This window comes from Miniopterus natalensis, chromosome 1 (genome assembly GCF_054644295.1).
Source record: "Miniopterus natalensis isolate mMinNat1 chromosome 1, mMinNat1.hap1, whole genome shotgun sequence".
NCBI classification, from domain to species: Eukaryota; Metazoa; Chordata; class Mammalia; order Chiroptera; family Miniopteridae; genus Miniopterus; species Miniopterus natalensis.
Window position 1 is genome coordinate 52,607,080 of NC_142081.1, and position 17,434 is coordinate 52,624,513.

The window sequence follows — 17,434 nt, forward strand, 5'->3', positions numbered from 1 at the left end:
TAAGAACTATATAGGTGGCACTCTCACCTTTGGATAATGCTGTTTTAGACAGGGGCCAGGATACTATTTGGTGGGGAGAGTTGGCCTTACACTGGAGCTGGATTTCCACTGGGCTGTTCCTTGGTGACCCCCCTGCCACCTCCCACCTCCTTGCCATATGCTACCTAGAATGCCACTATCATCATGAGTGAGGTACCTGTGAAAAGTTACCAATGGGACCGTCCAGCTCAGGGTTTGCATTTAGAACAGAGGAAGGAAAGAGAGTGCCATTTCATATATTGGCATTCATCTATTTTATTACATATTAAAAGACCCCCACAAACAAGCCCTCCCTCTAACAAGCGTAGTTTGCAAATACAAACAGTAGGTGCACACTGAAAAATAATGATCTCTAAATCTTTTCACTTGCAAAAGTTTAGGTGTAATTTAGAAAAGTCTCCCTTTATTGGTATGCTTAAAAAAATGCACCTCACACTCTTCAATCAAATTAAAGTTGGATCCATTTGGATTCTTTCTGGAGATATAAGTTATCATCCTGAGAATATTCAGAGTTTCAGAGTTTCAGCATTTATGGCATTGTAAATGTCCTCAGTCATAGGCACATACGTTTCTGCTTTGTCATCCAAGAAATACAAGGCATCTTTGATGACTGCAGGGTTAAAGCCCTCCTCCATGAGGGTCACTTTGCAGTGTTTAAAAGTTCCAGTGATCTCAATGGTGTCCTGAAAAACATCAAACAATCCACATGGTTGTAGTGTTTTGCAAACAGATTAGGGTGCAGGGAAAGGGGTACAGGTGGGGCAGTGGGGCTGGCACGTCTGGCTCCTTTGAGAATTGTGAATGTGAGTTTTGTGAGACGGATACATCCTGCTTTCTGAAGCTCCATTAGGGGGCCCTTTGTGGAGGTAATTTTCATTCTCTTAAAGCTTTTTTTTTTTTATTCAATCAATGTTTATTGATTTTAGAGAGAGAGAAAAAGAGAGAGACAGAAACATCGATGTGAGAGAGAAATATCCATCTGTTGCCTCTCGTACTTGCTCTGCTCAGGGATCAAACCTGCAACCTAGGCATGTGCCCTGACTGGGAATCAAACCTGCAACCTTTTGATGCACGAGATGATGCTCCAACCAATTGAACTACCTGGGCAGGGCTCATTCCTTTAAAGCTTTAAGATCACCTGTGGGGAGTAAACTATGGAGCAGAGAGTCTATTGCTTGGTGAGCTTCAGGAATTACTGGAATATCCTGATTAAAGGTGGGGTGGGGCTAAGGATCATCTACACACAACAACTCTATTTTTTTCAGCCTGTTGTCCATTAGACTGAAGATTTGTTTTTTCTTCAATTAATAGGGAATGATCTGAGGATATGTCTATTTTCATGTCTCTCAACCATCACATTGCAAAGCAAATGCCAGTGCTTTGTGAACATCAGTTTTATAGCCACAGCGATGTCTGGTAATCTAACGCTTTCAAACTCTTCAGAATCATAGTGCTCAAAGTCCACAAGTGAGAGTGTTAAACTAACCAAGGGGTTAATGTTTGAGAAAGAAAAACAAATCCCTCTAGTGGTGACAGCTAAACCTTTGGTAGTTCCAACTGGCTAATGATGCCCAGTTGAACTTCACATCTTAGAAAGGCATAGGACGTCAGCGGATTACCCCCTTCTTTAAAACTGGAAACAACAAATAGGAGGGGCGGAGCATTTCTGTTTTAAGTGTCTGTCACATATCTCCAAACACAGACTTTGTGACTTATTTGCTAATACTGTTGCTGAATGAACTGGCTTAATTTGAGGGAGGAAGGGATTAGGATTTGGTTTCTGCTAGTTATATTTTTCTGATATTTCTGCTTCCTTGTTGAACTTCCTGGAGAGGGTAGTGAAAATCTGGCCAATGTGGTCGCCATGGTAAAGGGGAAGATGTTGCCTAAGAGACAGGGGTCTCCATGAGAGAGGATAATTGAACTGGGTAACAAGAGGTCTCACCTGTATCCTTAGAAACCGAGGCCTTGCATAACCAGGCAGGTAATCAGCAATGTGCTTAAAGAGTTTCTTTCCATCAAATTCGTGACCTTCCTTCATCCTAATTGAGGCCATGCCAATTCGACCCTCGTGACCTAGAAGTAACGTGAAAGATATTAGATGTGTTGTAGCTATTTTATTTATAATGCTTTGCTATTTCAAAGAACAGTTCACTGAGACAACATTATGGCATAAGTTTCTTTTGGATAGTCGGAATTTTTATTTCAAATATGTGTCAAAGTTATTCTAAAGTGAAAATACTATTACTACTACTACTATTACTACTAGCAGCTATACATAGATTAAATCTTTATTATATGCCAGGTCTTGTGGACTACCTCATTTAACCCTTGCAACAAACTTTAAAGAGGTTCAAATCTTCTCTCTATTTTACAGATGAACAAACTGAGGCTTAAAGATATTAGGAGCCCTAGCTAGTGTGGCTCAGTGGTTAGAATGTCGGCCCATGGACTGAAGAGACCTGGGTTTGATTCTGGCCAAGGGCACGTACCTCGGTTGCCAGCTCCATCCCCTGCCCCAGTAGGGGTGTGTGCGGGAGGCAACCAATGGACGTGTCTCTCTCACATCGATGTTTCTTTCTCTTTCTTTCTCTCTCACTTTCCCTCCCTCCCTCCCTCCCTCCCTCCCTCCCTCCCTCCCTCCCTCCCTCCTTCCCTCCTTCCCTCCCTCCTTCCCTCCTTCCCTCCCTCCTTCCCTCCCTTCCACTTTCTCTGAAAAGCAACAGAAAAAATATCCTCAGGTGAGGATTATAAAAAAACAAAACAGACAGGCTTGTTCAAGTTCACACAGCAAATACTAGGCAGGGTCAGAAACTGAACTGGGGCCATCTGGCCCTAGATCTTGTGCTTGTAATCTTCATTCGTCTTAGCAGCCTACGTGAAAACACTCAAGTGGGAAACAGGTCCAACTGGTGTCTAAAGGAATTTTTTTTGTTTTTACTCTAGTGAAAAGTCCTTGCTCCACTCATGGATAGCCGAGCTCAGACTGTTCTTTAGATTGCAGTATCAGGTCTGCTGCGCTTCTAGGCCCCAACACCACCTTTGAGACTTACGCATTTAATCAAGGCTCCTAACAGCTTTGCCTTTCTGCATTTTAGAGAAGCTGCGGGACTGCGGCAGAAGGCAAGGTGCAAGGGTGAGCTGTCTTGTGCCCTCCCACCGATGCCCTTTAGTCCCCAGAGGTTGAACTCTCCACAGGAAACGGATCCTACCAGCTCTTTCTTCCCCATCAGGCAGGGCAGTAAGTGGAGAGGTGTTTAGAACAATTACCATTGTTTTCTTGTAAGGACAGGGGTAATTAGGTACTATTAATCTATCTTCTACCTGATCCAGTCCACCTAGTGGGAGCCCAGGTCCATTTCCCTTAGCTACTTAGCTGTAATCAGAGAGGGAGAAGGAGCCGCCCTTCGTCACCTGGGCTTCAGCTTTCAAAACCTCTCCCATGGTGATTGTGTGTTTACCTACAGCTCTAAGGAGGCAGGAAACAAGAGGAAAAATGAAAAGAAAGGAAATGCGCCCTAGTTTTATTCACCTCTTATCTAAAGGAGGCAGGGTACAGGACCCTCTTTCTCTAGGGGTCCCTGGTAGCTCTCTGGAAGGCACCTATCTCAGGAATCTCAAATGTCTTCATAATTTCCTTTTAGAATTTAGAAGCTGATACAACAGAAATCTTCAGCGTCGACTGGCTCCCTGCTTCTTGCTCAGGCATTCACAGGGGGTGAAGGGGCTATTGGGCCTCAGGCCTCTGCCCTGACTCCTACAGGTTGGTTTTGGGTTAGTCCAGACCCAGGGGGAAGGTTCCAGTCTACAGAGGTTCTGGCCAGGGCTTCTCTAGAACTGCACTGTGAAGTACGGTAGCCACTGGCCACATGTGGCTATTAGAATTAATTATAATTGAATAAAAAATTCAGTTTCTCAGTTGCACTAGTCACATTTCAGTAGCTCGGTGGTCACGTGGAGGCTACTGGAGACCTCATTGGACAGTGTGGATACAGAACACTTTCATCACTGCAGAAAGTTCCATTGATAATAAAAGTTCTAGAGAGCAGTTGGATGGTGCTGGTGTGACACCTAGGAGAAGTTAACTTCCTTCTAAGCCCAAACCTAGAAGTTCCCTCCTTGTCCAAAACTGAGATCTGTGAATGCCCCATGAAGAGCCCAGAATCTGAAAGTTGGGAGAGACTTCAGAGTCTCTAATTTCCAGAGTTCATCTCTAAGTTTTCACTGCTGTCAGAATCCTCACAGGATTCCAGGTGGACATCCTGCCTCTTCACACACTCCAGCTGGTGGGACATTCCCTTCCTCAGGAGACAGTCCATTCTGTGGTTGGTTTCTCGGGTCACAGGAGGGTTCTCAGGCTAACACTGACTCCCTGGTCATTTCAACCCACTGGTTTCATTCTGCACGTTGGAGCAACATGAACTCCTTGTTTTAACTGTCTCCAATCATCTGAAAACCATTAGCTTCCTCTTCTTTGTTCTACATCAGTGGCTCCTACACCTTACTGGATATTACAGTCACTTTGGAATTAAAAAAAGAAAAAAAGAGATTCTGAGTCCCAAATCCAAGGTTCTTATCCATTAGATATGGGCTTTAAAAAACTTCCCAGATGATTCTGAGGATTGGCTAGGTTTTTGGAACCACTAGGCCTCAGTGCTTCTCAAGACTTTAGTGTTGTTTTTTTTTTAAATTGTGGTAAAACATACGATTATCATTTTAACCATTTTTAATGTACAATTCAGTGGCATTTAGTGTGTTCACAATGTTGTCCAACTATCACCAGTATCTAGTTCTAGAACATTTTCATCACCCACACACAGACTTCAGTGGTGGCTTTTTTTAAAATTGATTTCAGAGAGAGGAAGGGAGAGATAGAGATAGAGATAGAGATAGAGATAGAGATAGAGATAGAGATAGAGATAGAGAGAGAGAGAGAGAGAGAGAAACATCAATGATGAGAGAGAGTCATTGATCGGCTGCCTCCTGCACACCTCCTGCTGAAGATCGAGCCTGCAACCCGGGCATGTGCCCTGACCAGGAATCAAACCTCGATCTCCTGGATCATAGGTCAGTGCTCAACTGCTGAGCCATGCTGGCCAGGCAAGACTTTAGTATGTTTAAGAACACTTAAAGGGCTTGTTAAAATGCAGCTCCCTGGGCCCCGTTCCAGAAAGTCAAATTCAGTCGGTCTCAGTGGGCCTGAGAAATTGCATTTTCTGCAAGCTTTCGGGTATGGAGGATGGTGCTGCTGGTTCAGGGGTCCCACTCGGAGGAGCACATTTCCTAGATTCTCTCACGTTCTCCTACACATTCTTTTGTGTTGTTACTATTTTAAAATTCAGCATTTAAGAGTGTGCGCAATATTCCAGGTGGGGTCTGTGGGAACCCAGTGTGGAATGATAGCTGACAACCATGCTTCTGCTAACTCAGCCTAAGGTCCAACATGAGAAGAATTCTGCACCCCTCACACTCTGTGACCCGAGGTAACAGGTGAGAGAAAGTTCTGAATATTCTTTAAGAAATGAAAGGACAGCACAAGGTCATGTGAAACCATCATAGCTCAGGGAAAAGGCACTTTGGGGTTTCCATTTTGAATATAGTGAATCCCAGACCCTGAGTTCTGGGTAGAACACTAACATCCCTAGCATCTCATATTTGAACAGTGATTTGGAGATTTTACTCCTCCCTGACATCGATATTTAAAATGATTTCTTCTCATGACAACCCTCATGTACATATCTGGTAAAAATATTTTTACTATCTATGTAATTGAAATGAATTAGTTCTCTTGACAATCTTCACTATAGGACTGGTATTTTCCCTAATTTTAGTGATTTGCCTGGAGTCAAACAGCCAGCGGGTATTAGAGCCACGACCCAGAATCAGAGCTCGGCACTCCCCAGGCAGCTGGCAGAAGCAGGCCTGGGGGAGAAGGCTCGGTGACACCACTCTGGGTTGCGATTCTGAAATTCAGCTGGGTGGGCTGGGTCAGGGACCTGCTTTAAAGAAAGAGTGGACAAAATCAGCTCCTTCCTAATTTTTTTCTCTTAGCAACTGCACTTGCTCTTATTTGTGTCTCACATACTGTTTCCCAGCTACCCAGCAGGACGCATCTTTTCTTGAGGAGTGCCAGACGCAGCGGGACCTTGCGTCCCGGAGAGACTCTGCTTGAGCTGAACCACAGAGAAAGGCCTGGTTCAGATGTACTGACTTGGCTGATTTATAAAGGAACATAAACCAGACATGAGCCCCTTATGCCCAAGTGGGTGAAAGAGTTGTCTGATTCTCCAGCCGACAGGAGAAGGCAATGGCATACTTTGCCCTGGGGTTAAAATGATATTCAGTTACAGTTTGGGTCTAGGCATAGATTTATAATATCGTGTGCATACCTGGAACAGACACTCCATAAACATTCACCTCTTGGATAAAATCAACTAGTCCTAGTACGTCAGAGACTTCAGTGGTAGCCACATTTTCCCCTTTCCACCTGGAAGAAAAGGCAAGGTTAGCAGAGGTCACAGGTGGTCTCTCGCCCAGGACGCAATAACAGGGAGCAGGTGGGGTGGCTGCACTCTACAGCTCACCTTGGCCCCCAAGCTCCCCAGCTTCGTCATGGGAGAGGCATCCTGCTTGAGGACAAAAGACATAGGCATACACCTAAATAATAAAATGTGGAATTTCAGTCTGGCCACGTGAAACGCAACACACAGAATGATGTTGTTCCAACGTTAAAATACAGACTTGGCCTAAGAAAGGCACTGGAAATCAAAAACAAACCCTCAGTGACTTTGCTGTATTTAGGTCTCTCCCTTTTCTCATTCACTAACTTTGGTTGCTATTTAAGTCAATTAGTGAACTTCTGTCTAATAAAATTTCATACTTGTATTTCAGAATCTCATGGCATCAAGAAAGCTTTTAATAAGAAAAAATATACTTTATTTTCAGGGAAACTATAATGCTAGTGCCCAACTGTGTGCTATTTTTCACTGTATAAAGTTATTTATGTTTTACATTTAAAAAATTCTTTAGGTTTCTCAGAAGTATCTTTTCAGCGACATGAAGGTGGCATAAAATAATGACAGGGATCCTGAGTCATGGCACATTGCGGATGGAAGGAGCCCTGAGGGTCATCGGGACCCTCATTTCATGGGTGGAGAAACTGAGGTTGAGAAAGGTTACCTGCCTAGCTAACACGGATGGTCAGGGGCAGAGGTGAGCCTGGGAGCTCCGTACTCCCCGATAATATCCACACTCTTTCTACTACAGCCAGGCAACTCCCATCCCTTCCTTAGAAATTCATGCAAAAAGTAATTACGTGTGTCAGGCACTGTGCCAGGAGTTGGAGCCTGGCTTCAGGCAGTTCACAAAGGAAGGAAGCTGATTAAACAAAAGTGTTAGGAGGCTGGAGGATTGTGATGTTGTTGGGAATTAAATTCATGGTCTATTACCATGACTTTCAAACTGTTGCATTGACTTGGGGGTTCTGTGGGAAACCACTTGGTTGGGGATGGAGAGTGGGAGGGAGGGGAGCAGGTGAGGCCTCAAACCCCTCATCTCTTCTTCAACTAAATCAGCCCCACCTTAATTTGCATTTGATTTTATCTGGGAAAAAAAAAAAAAAAAAAGCCCCATAATTGAAAACTGAAAATACCTGGCGGTCCTAAGAGTGACCAGTAGAAACGGAGGAATTGGACAGACTAAAGCTATTTAGACATAGGTTTTCCACCTTCCTTTCATCTGGTGTGCCTCACCCAAGTTAACTGTGCATTATAGAGTGACCCCTCATGTATTTTGCTCCTTTTTTTCCTAGGAATACAGGAGGCTGAATTGACACACTAAAGACATAGAAGAAAAGGGAGGACCATAACCAAAGCGGAATGTGACTCCAATTTAGGAGTAAGCCAAACTGTGTGTTTCTCAGTAATTCAGAAAACCCACCGGAATGTATCTCCAACTCTGTCGTGGAAGTACACGAAACCTTCCTGGTCAATCATTAAGAGATCTCCACTGTTGAAATAGACATCTCCTTTCTTAAAGACGTCTCTCAGTTTTTTCTTCTCTGTCTGAGCCTTTCCTCCAGCATAGCCAGAAAATGGTGTAAGTTGTGTGATTTTGCAAACCAGGAGTCCAACTTCACCTAAGACAGAAGGAAGTACATTGTTATTTTATGTGCTAGCAGTAGGGAAATTTTATTATTAACTTTCTCTTAAAACTGATGCCATGCAGCTCATTAGCAGCAAGCTGGCTGCACATGTACAAGTATATTCATATACATCACACACACACATATATACACTATGCACACAGTACATTATTCTATATGGCCACACATTTTAATTTTTAAAATGCTAACGTTTTACTGAATAATGATTGACACACATAGTTAAACAAATGAACAGTAGTTTAAGCTTAAAGGTAAAGACTCCCTAAAATCATAGTTTAATTATGATTAAATCATACATAATTATGTATCCCTTCCCACAAAATGCTTGCTTCACAATCAAGAAGTTGTTAAGCTAGGTTTCAAACTATAAGTATGTTACCGGTAGTGGTTAAATTAGTATCTTTTGGAGTTTCTGTATTTTTGAGAGTACAAAAATAAATCTCTTTTTTCCTCCACTCCGATCAATTATACCAGGTGTTCATTTTATCAATGATATGTTAATTCTTAACAATCACTTGGTCAAGGTAATAAAATGACAGGTTAGGCCCTGGCCAGATAGCTCAGTTGGTTAGAGCATAGTCCCTATACACCAAAGTTACAGGTTTGATCCCTGGTCAGGGTACATACAAGAATCAACCAATGAACACATAAATAAGTGGAATAACAAATTGATGCCTCTGTCTCTCTCTCTTTCAAAATCAATACATAAAAATAAAATGACAGGTTAACTGAACAAAAATCCACTGTACCTTTGGGAACTTTGATGCAATATCCATTTCCATCTCGGACAGGTTCACCTTTCTCCACATCATATTTAATCAACTCGTAAGATACAACTTTCTAGCAAAATTAAAACAGATCATTTTGAGCACAAATTTTCACATTTCCCCCCCTTTTTATTGTGGTATAGCATGCATAAAGTATATAAGGAACACCTATCTGAAGTGTACAGCTTAGTGAATTTTATATATGTTGTTCACCCATGTACCTACCAGCCAGATCAAGATACTAAGCATTTTCATTACCTTAGAAAGTTTCCACCTGCCCCTTTCTGTCAAGTTGACTACTATTCTGACTGTTATCACATCAAGCAGACTTCAACTCCCAATAAATGAAGTAAATGTCTGCCTTTGTGTCTGGTTCTTTCACTCAGCATACTGCGTGTGACAGTCATCCACCCACGCTGGTGTTTGTTTCAGTAGTTTGTTTCATTGCTGTGTAATTTTCCTTCTATGAATATACAACAATTTATTTATCTATTCTCCTATTAATGGGCATTTTGATTATTTCCAGTTTTGGACTGTTAAAAATAGAGCTGCTATTAATATTCTCATACTTTTTTTTGGTGGACATATCACAAGCAGGATTTAAAAATCTTGTGTGACCTTAATATGCCACTGTTGTATGTTTTTCATTTCCAGGGACATGTTCTCCAATGCATTTAAGGTTCGATGGTATAATTACTTCATGCCCATGGCTATAAAATTATTAAAACTCCATCATATTTCATATAGGCTATAATTCAATGGCATAAAAATGTAAATTTATATAATTTAGTAAGGGCAATAACTGTATTATTTTCTCTATTAACAGATAGGTACAAATATGACAGTCTTTAGATGTAATTAGCAGTTGTGATTACTGTGTCAATTTTAAATTTAAATTCAAGTCTATGTGATAAATTAACCAATTCTATGCTTTGATAGTAGTGGATAACCATTAAAAATGAAGTAGCATTCTTAGTCAACAAATGTAGATCTTTATTTGCAAGAATGTAAAAAAAGAATTGGGGTGGTAACTCATGCTTCTTTCCACATCAATTACAGGGTCATCCCCCCTCCCCCCCTTTTAGTTTTAAAATATAGATTTGTTTAAATCAGGAAAAAACTGACAATAAAACATGGCAATGAATGGATGTGATACCCAGAACTTCTAAGGTCCTCAGGTTTGCTTTGAAACAAAAGTTTCCTTGCAACTCATAACAACACAGACAGCTTGCACCCACAGTGCCTCTACTCAGCATTGTGCCTTCTCTCGTTCTGAACTGCATTTAGCCTGGGTCTTCACAGTTTGGGCTCCTACAGCTTGGACTGAAACTAGCAAAGACAGACCCTCTCCCAGTGGGGAGTAGGAAATCAATTCTCAATCTCTAGTGGTGCTTGCTGCCCAGTAGAATTTACTGTGATAATGGAAATATTCTATATCTGTACTGCTCAACATGGTCATCACAGAACATGGCTACTGAGCACTTGGAATGTGGCTAGGGACAATGAAGATCTAAATTAAAATTTTCTTTATGTAATTTAAATTTAAATAAGCCACACCTGGCAGGTGGCTACCATATTGGACGGCACAGGTGTGGAGGGGCCTGTACGGTGTAGGTTTGGCTGTCATTGTCAGGGAGTTTCCTTGGACTGGGGAATGCCTAGAGACCAGGCCAGAATAGAAGAAATGGAATGAAAATAATCATTGCAGCTAACAATTATTCAACTCTATTATCTGACAGGTATCCCGGCTATATCCTCTAATGGCTTTTTAATAAATTATTAAATTGAATCTTTTCAACAACCCTTTTCCTTTATCAACACTGAGTTTGGGTTTGGCATTGAGCTCTATATTTTCTCTTTTTAATCTCTGTTTTACGGGTGATGAAATTGAAGTCTAAGGAACATAAAGTGATTTGCCTTAGGGCATTCAGCCAGTATGTGAATGTGCTAGAATGTGATCTCTAGAGCCAGCTTCTTATGCACACAGATCACTGTCCCATTTACTGCTCCTGTCAGTCCCTGGGGACACAGGTTGCTTGGGAGCTCTGGGGCGGCTGTGTCATGACCAGGCAGGATGGGTTACCAGAGGCATAAAGGCGGCAGTAACTGCTCAAGACAGCAGAGGCTCAGCGTTTGCTGAATATTCCTGAAATTTTGAAGAATAGGTGATCATCCAGAAGACTGACTGCTTGAGCACAAAAAGGGCAAAGAGATTGTCTGGAGATCCCAGGCAATAAAAGAGACTGCTATGTGAGCTGGCTTAAAAATAGGAAATATCAATCATATATCTGATAAGAGGTTAATATAAAAAAATACATAAAAAACTCATACAGCTCAATAGAAGAGAAGCAATCCAATAATAAAAAAAAGACAAATGATCTAAACAGACTTTCCCAAACAAGACATACAGATGGCCAAAAGGTACACAAAGAGATGTTCAGCATCGCTAATTATAAGGGAAATGCAAATGAGGTACCACTTCCCACCTGTACTATCAAAAAAGCAAGGAGTAACAAGTGCTGAAGAGAATGTGGAGAAAAGGGAACCCTTGTGCAGTGCTGGTCGGAATGCAGATTGGTGCAGCCACTGGGGAAAACAGCACAGAGGTCCCTCAAAAAATTGAGAATGGAACTACCATATCATCTAGCAATTCTACTTCTGGGTATTTATCCATAGGAAATGAAAACACTAATTAGAAGAGATGTATGCACCCCACGTTGATTACAGCTTTATTTACAATAGTGAAAACACGGAAACAACTTAAGTGTCCCTTGATGGATGAGTGGATAAAGAAAGTGTGGTATATATATATATATACAATGGAATATTAGTCACCCATAAACAGGAAATCTTGCCATTCATGACGAAATGGATGGACCTTGAGGGCATTAAGCTAAGTGAAATAGGTCAGATGGAGAAAGACAAATATCACATGATCTCACTTATATGGACTCTGAAAAAAAAAAGAACTCATAGAGAACAGATTGATGGTTGCCAGAGGTGGGGAGTGAAGAGTGGTTGGAAGTGGTTAAAAGGTAGAAACTTCCAGCTGTAAAATAAATAAGTCCTGGGTATGTACTGTACAGCATGGGGACTATAGTCAATAACATGCATTGCATATTTGAAAGTTGCTAAGAGAGTAGATCTTAAAAGTTTTATCACAAGAAAAAAAAAAGTAACTATGTGAGGTGATGGATGTTAACTAGACCTACTGTGGTGATCATTTGGCAACATATACAAACATTGAGTCATTATGTTGTTCACCTGAAACTAATATATGTTATGTGTCAATTATATCTCAGTTAAAAAATAAGAAATGTCTTTTTAATGCAGTTATTAGGAGAACACAAATCTTCACAAGATAATGCTTTTTTGACCCTGGCCGCAGAGCTTTCAAAAAACACTGATGCCTGGGCCCCACCTCAAGACACCTCCATCCAAAGCTTAGGGGCTGAGGCCCTGCACCTGTATGTGTGAAAAGTTCCCCAGGTGGTTGTAACCCACAGCACTATGAAAAGGAAAGATCTCATTTCACCATAGCGCAGAGTATGGTAAACTTATGGAACTGGTAATGTCTGGTGTTTTATCATATACACGTATAAATGACATAGGAATATGTTACCTGAATGCAGGTGGCAAAGGCATAATGGGTTGTTATTCATGGACATTAAGATTTTTAAATTAGAGCACCCTATCTTATTGAAGTCCTTGTTACAGAGACTCGGCAAAACCTCTCTTGGTGATGCCTCATGAAGTTCTGATAATAACATCATCATGACATAGCTTTTAAGGAAGCTCTGTATTCTGAAAATGCTCTCACTTTTCAATGTACTTACTCTCTGTAAGTAGTTTACTCTTCCGACAGCACCAATTTTTCTCGTATAATTTACAAAGCTGATATTGCCTTCAGTGGAGGCATAGAACTCATAAATGTGAATGTCCCCAAATCTCCTGATGAATTCACTCCACACATCTCCTCGCAAGCCATTGCCCAGCGCTACTCTCACTTTGTGATCACGATCGTTCGGTTTCTATTGGAAGAGACCAAATTGGAACATCTCTGGAGACTGTACTCACACATTAATAATGACCTTTATGTTTCCACATATTTATGTTGGTTATGAATTCACCTTAGTGCAAACCTTTTCTCTCACCCATGCACATAACTCCTCTTTTCCCTCAACACACACAGTATGGGCCAACAGGGAGCCCTCTGATTTAATAACCAAAAGACTTTGATTTTTCCCATTTTGATTTTTAAGAGGCAAGCTGAGACAATTTGACAGAATGAAGTGATGCCAACATTTAATCTATATCCAATCTGAAGCTAGAACAATGTATTCATTGTTTTCTTTCTTCTTTTTTTCTTTTTTTGTTGTTTATCCTCACAATCGTCACCCAAGAATATTTTTTCCAGAGTGGAAGGGAGGGACTGGGGGTGGGGTGGGGGGGGAGAGAGAGAGAGAGAGAGAGAGAGAGAGAGAGAGAGAATCATCAATGTGAGAGAGACTCACTGATTGGTTGGCTCCCACATGCACGCCGACAGGAGCCAGGGATGGAACCTGCAACCAAGGTACGTGCCCTTGACCGGGAATGGAAACTGAGACCCTTCAGTGTGCGGATGAATGCTCTAACCACTGGGCCACACTGGTCAGGGCTATTGATTGTTTTCTTGACGGGGCTGATGAATCTCAGTGAATTGCCAGAAATGAAGGGCCACGTGGCAAAGATCTGTCAGAGACTAAAACAATCTGAAGCAAGGATTTTCACTTGACAATGAAGAAAAAACTTGGGAACACAGTCCAAGGAGAAAGAATCGTTTTCCACAGAGTCACTAAAGAGCACTAATGTTAGAGCCTGAGGGGACTGGAGAGAAGAATCTTGATCATGTCTTCATTTCACAGATAGACCCAGAGGTCACAAGCCAGAGACAATGAAACTGTCCCTCGGGGATGGGAAGGGGAAGAGTGGGAGGAAATTGGCTCCCAGTTGCCTCAGTGGCTTGGGAGGAGCATGCTTTGCTATAAATACAAATCACAAAGGAAAAGCTGTTTTGAGAGTAAGAACTAAAGGAGAGCTTGTGTCAGCAAGAGAGGTCAGGTTAAGACTGGGATACATTCCACTCAACCAGATCATTTATGAGGCCCTGCAAATATGTCCAAACCTATGGTCACTTTAATGATGTTTTGTATTAACAAGGCAACTGATGTCCTCAAGGAGATCACATCCTGGTGGGAGAGGCACGTAAATAAATAAGTATAATTTTAACTTGCATATTTTGTAACTCTGTGACTTCTACTCTAACAGAAAACCGAAAGGAGTGGGGTAAAAGTGCCAAGTAACAAAGACTCCTCAAACATCAAGTTTTGATTTCTTTGCTCAAACAGCATTTTGCTTAAAAGAGCAAATGCCCTAAAGAGTATATATTATTTCCCACGCTGTAAAATCACTGCGAAGTGATAAAGAGTAAGAGTTCCCCTTTGAAAAGGACTGTTTGAAGAGAGAGGCTGGCAGTTCTCTGATAAAGGGGAGGTGTTGATAAGGCAGCTATAAACCAAACCAAACCAAACCTGGTTTCCATGCGGGAGTAGCCTTGGGACCAGGGGAACTGCATATATGCATTTAATTTTTAAATAGCTTCTTGGTCAAAACTCAGGTGGTGAAGCTCTTTCAGGAATCCTAACCGGAGAAGGGGACAGATGCTGGTCACTGGTAAAAACTGGGCCCCTTGAGCATCCTGACCGAGGAGGAAATGTGTAGAGAACTGTGCCAGGTACTGTGAATGATACTGAAGAATATTTGGCCTCAAAGGTGTTTACATTCTAATGGGAGAGTTCTGGAGCGGTACCTGAAAAGCTGTTGGAACCTGCATGAATCCTAGGTCCAGAAGTCACTGAATCTATTCCCTTTTATAATTACTAAGGACCTGTAAGTAGAGGGAACATATGTCGGTTTGCCAAGGCCTGTCTTGGTTTACGCCTGTTGTCCTGATGTGCTTGTTACACTCCTTTCACTCTCAAGTGTCTCCATTGGGATAACGAATTGTATTGTCACCCTGTCTGTCCACAGTCACTGCTCTCAGGAAGAACTGTCACCTCTTCAGAGACCACCCCCACCTCCCACCACTGCTGTCCCTCACTGCCACTCTAGGAATAAAACATCATAAATATCTGAAGGATACTTTCGTTTAAAAATAACCACCTGACCTGGGGCTTACCTGCTCCCAGGCCTGTGTGAGAAGCTCCAGTGTGTAAACTCAAGACCTCACTTATTCCGCATGCAGCCCACAATCACCCTCTTAGTTCCTGTCCTTGCCTAGTGGGTGGTGAACATCTATCTCCCTGATTAGACGGTAAATACCTTTGAGGCCAAATATATTTCTGTATCACCACAGTACCTGGACCTGGGCATATAGTGCAATCCCTGCAGCAAAAGAAGAAATAACCTCCACCAGGGAACCCTCGACTTCCCTGTTCAACAGTCAGTAGCTGGGACATCGCACAAGGGCAGGGTGGAGGGTGCAGGAGGTGCAGGTGCCCTGGGTATGTGGGAAGTGGGCCAGCCTCACAGGTGCAGCTGTCACCTGTGGGTGGCAGGAAGTAGGGTGATAGTCACAATACCACGGGCTCAGTTTTCATCATAAACGGAGGGATCTTATTACGTTAGCAGAAGGGATTAAGGCTCTAGGCTGGAAATGTTTGTGGACACAAATCGCAAGATCCTGGAGCCTCCTGAGATGGCTGGTTCTGGCCTAAGAGTGAGATGGCTGAGCCTACTGGCTGCGACTCACGTTTTCCTTTCCCAGAGGAGAGATGGTGTTTCCACATCACCAAAGCCACTCCTCCAAAGAACTAGCTGTATTTTAAGTCAGGGGTCACCCGGCTCAGTTTAACAAGGCTCAAACCTCCTATTCCACATTAGATGTGAGCTGCAACGTGCAAACGCACCTGGGGACTTAAGTCCTCAATGGGATTTAATGACTGATGGAGGGTGAGAGGTCAGGGTATCCAGAGAGGAATGGAGGGCACCAGGTGATTAGAGTGAGCAGAAAACCTTCACTGAGGGCTTTACTATGTGTCAGGCATGTGACCTGTACTGTCTTACCTAAGTTTCTAAAGAACCCTATAAAAATGTGAGAGGTAATAAAGCATTTGCTTCATGTAGCAATAGAGAAAACAAAGCTTGAGGGGATGAAAATAATTTGCTGAAATCACACAGGTAGCAACATAGTTGCTCCAAGATTCAAATCCAAATCTATGTGACTGCAGAGAGTGCTCTTTTCCTTAATTAAAAAGAAAAAAGAAGAAGAAGAAAAAAGAGCGACACGCACATAGTTTAAGAATTAAATAGCACTGTAAGGCTTTTAAATGAAGGAGGCTGTTCATCCCACTTCTGTCCTCGTGTTTGCCCCAGCTCTCCACACTTTTAACTCTTGTAGCTGTTTCTTATCCTCTTATTTCTAAACTAAATGCTTATACTGCTATCTTTGCTTAATTTTGTACGTGATTTAGTGATTTCCTATTGTGCTAGATGAGAATTAAGCTCTTTCCCATTGTCACAATTTCTGGTTAAATCAGTATTCAGTGCTCACATTACTTTGTCATAACATAATTTTGATGACTCAAGTAATATGCTATCATCAAATTCTTGAATAAATTTTTGTTTTTCCTGGAATTAACTGCCTCCCTGACCATTTGCTTCTTTTTCTTAGTTTCTCTTTGTAGGTCTTTTCTGGCCTGCCAACAGGGAAATGGATCAGATGATATAATTTCCATTATGCTCCTGTTAGCCTTCAGCTCCAGTCTGGACTAGTTGGCTCTCCAGGCCTGGGAATTCCCTTCGCCTCTCCTTCCTGGATCCTGTGCCTTCATTTCTTTCTTTTCATGCTCCTGTTTGGGTGGAACATTTTCTCTAGTAACTTCCTGAAGAAGGATGTATAGGGGGTAAATTATTTTGAGACCTTGGATGCCTAAAACTATTCTTATTGTACATTTGATCAGTAATTTGATTGGATATAGAATTCTAGATTGGCAGCAATTTTTACTTAGTATTTTGAAGGCACTGCTCCTTTGTCTTCCAGCTTGCAGTGTCGTCATTGGCAAGTCAAATGTTATTCGTATGGAATCTTTTCTTTCTATTTTTTTGGTAGTCTTAAATGTCATCCTGGTGTAGTTTTTATTGGGTACTCTATTGGCCTTTTCAATCTGTCCTTCAGTCCTTGGAAGTTTTTTGGTATTATTTCTTTGGTAAGTTCCTCCTCTATATTTTCTGTATTCCTTTCCTGATTGTCTATTAATTAGATGTTGGATCTTTTGGATTGCTACTCTAATAGTCTTCCCTTGTCTTCCCTTCATGCCCATCACTTTATCTTTTCTCCAACTTTCTGTAAGACTTCTTTATCTTCCAAGCTTCCTATGAATTACAGTTTTTAAAAAAATCATATTTTCATTTGTCAGGGAGTCTT

At 41.8% G+C, this 17,434-nt stretch overlaps 1 protein-coding gene across 1 annotated transcript in view; it reads right to left on the minus strand.

Moving 5' to 3' along the window:
- Nucleotides 1-292: 292 nt before the first annotated feature.
- Nucleotides 293-17,434, minus strand: part of SLC27A2 (solute carrier family 27 member 2) — a 45,626-nt gene continuing 28,484 nt past the window's right edge. Inside the window, exons 5-10 of the mRNA XM_016210157.2 lie at nucleotides 12,807-13,001; nucleotides 8,953-9,043; nucleotides 7,978-8,176; nucleotides 6,429-6,526; nucleotides 1,985-2,115; nucleotides 293-722 (exon numbers count right to left, since the gene is read on the minus strand). Coding sequence (XP_016065643.2) covers nucleotides 546-722; nucleotides 1,985-2,115; nucleotides 6,429-6,526; nucleotides 7,978-8,176; nucleotides 8,953-9,043; nucleotides 12,807-13,001 — 891 coding nt within the window. The 3' untranslated portion in view covers nucleotides 293-545. The remainder of the gene's footprint in view (nucleotides 723-1,984; nucleotides 2,116-6,428; nucleotides 6,527-7,977; nucleotides 8,177-8,952; nucleotides 9,044-12,806; nucleotides 13,002-17,434) is intronic.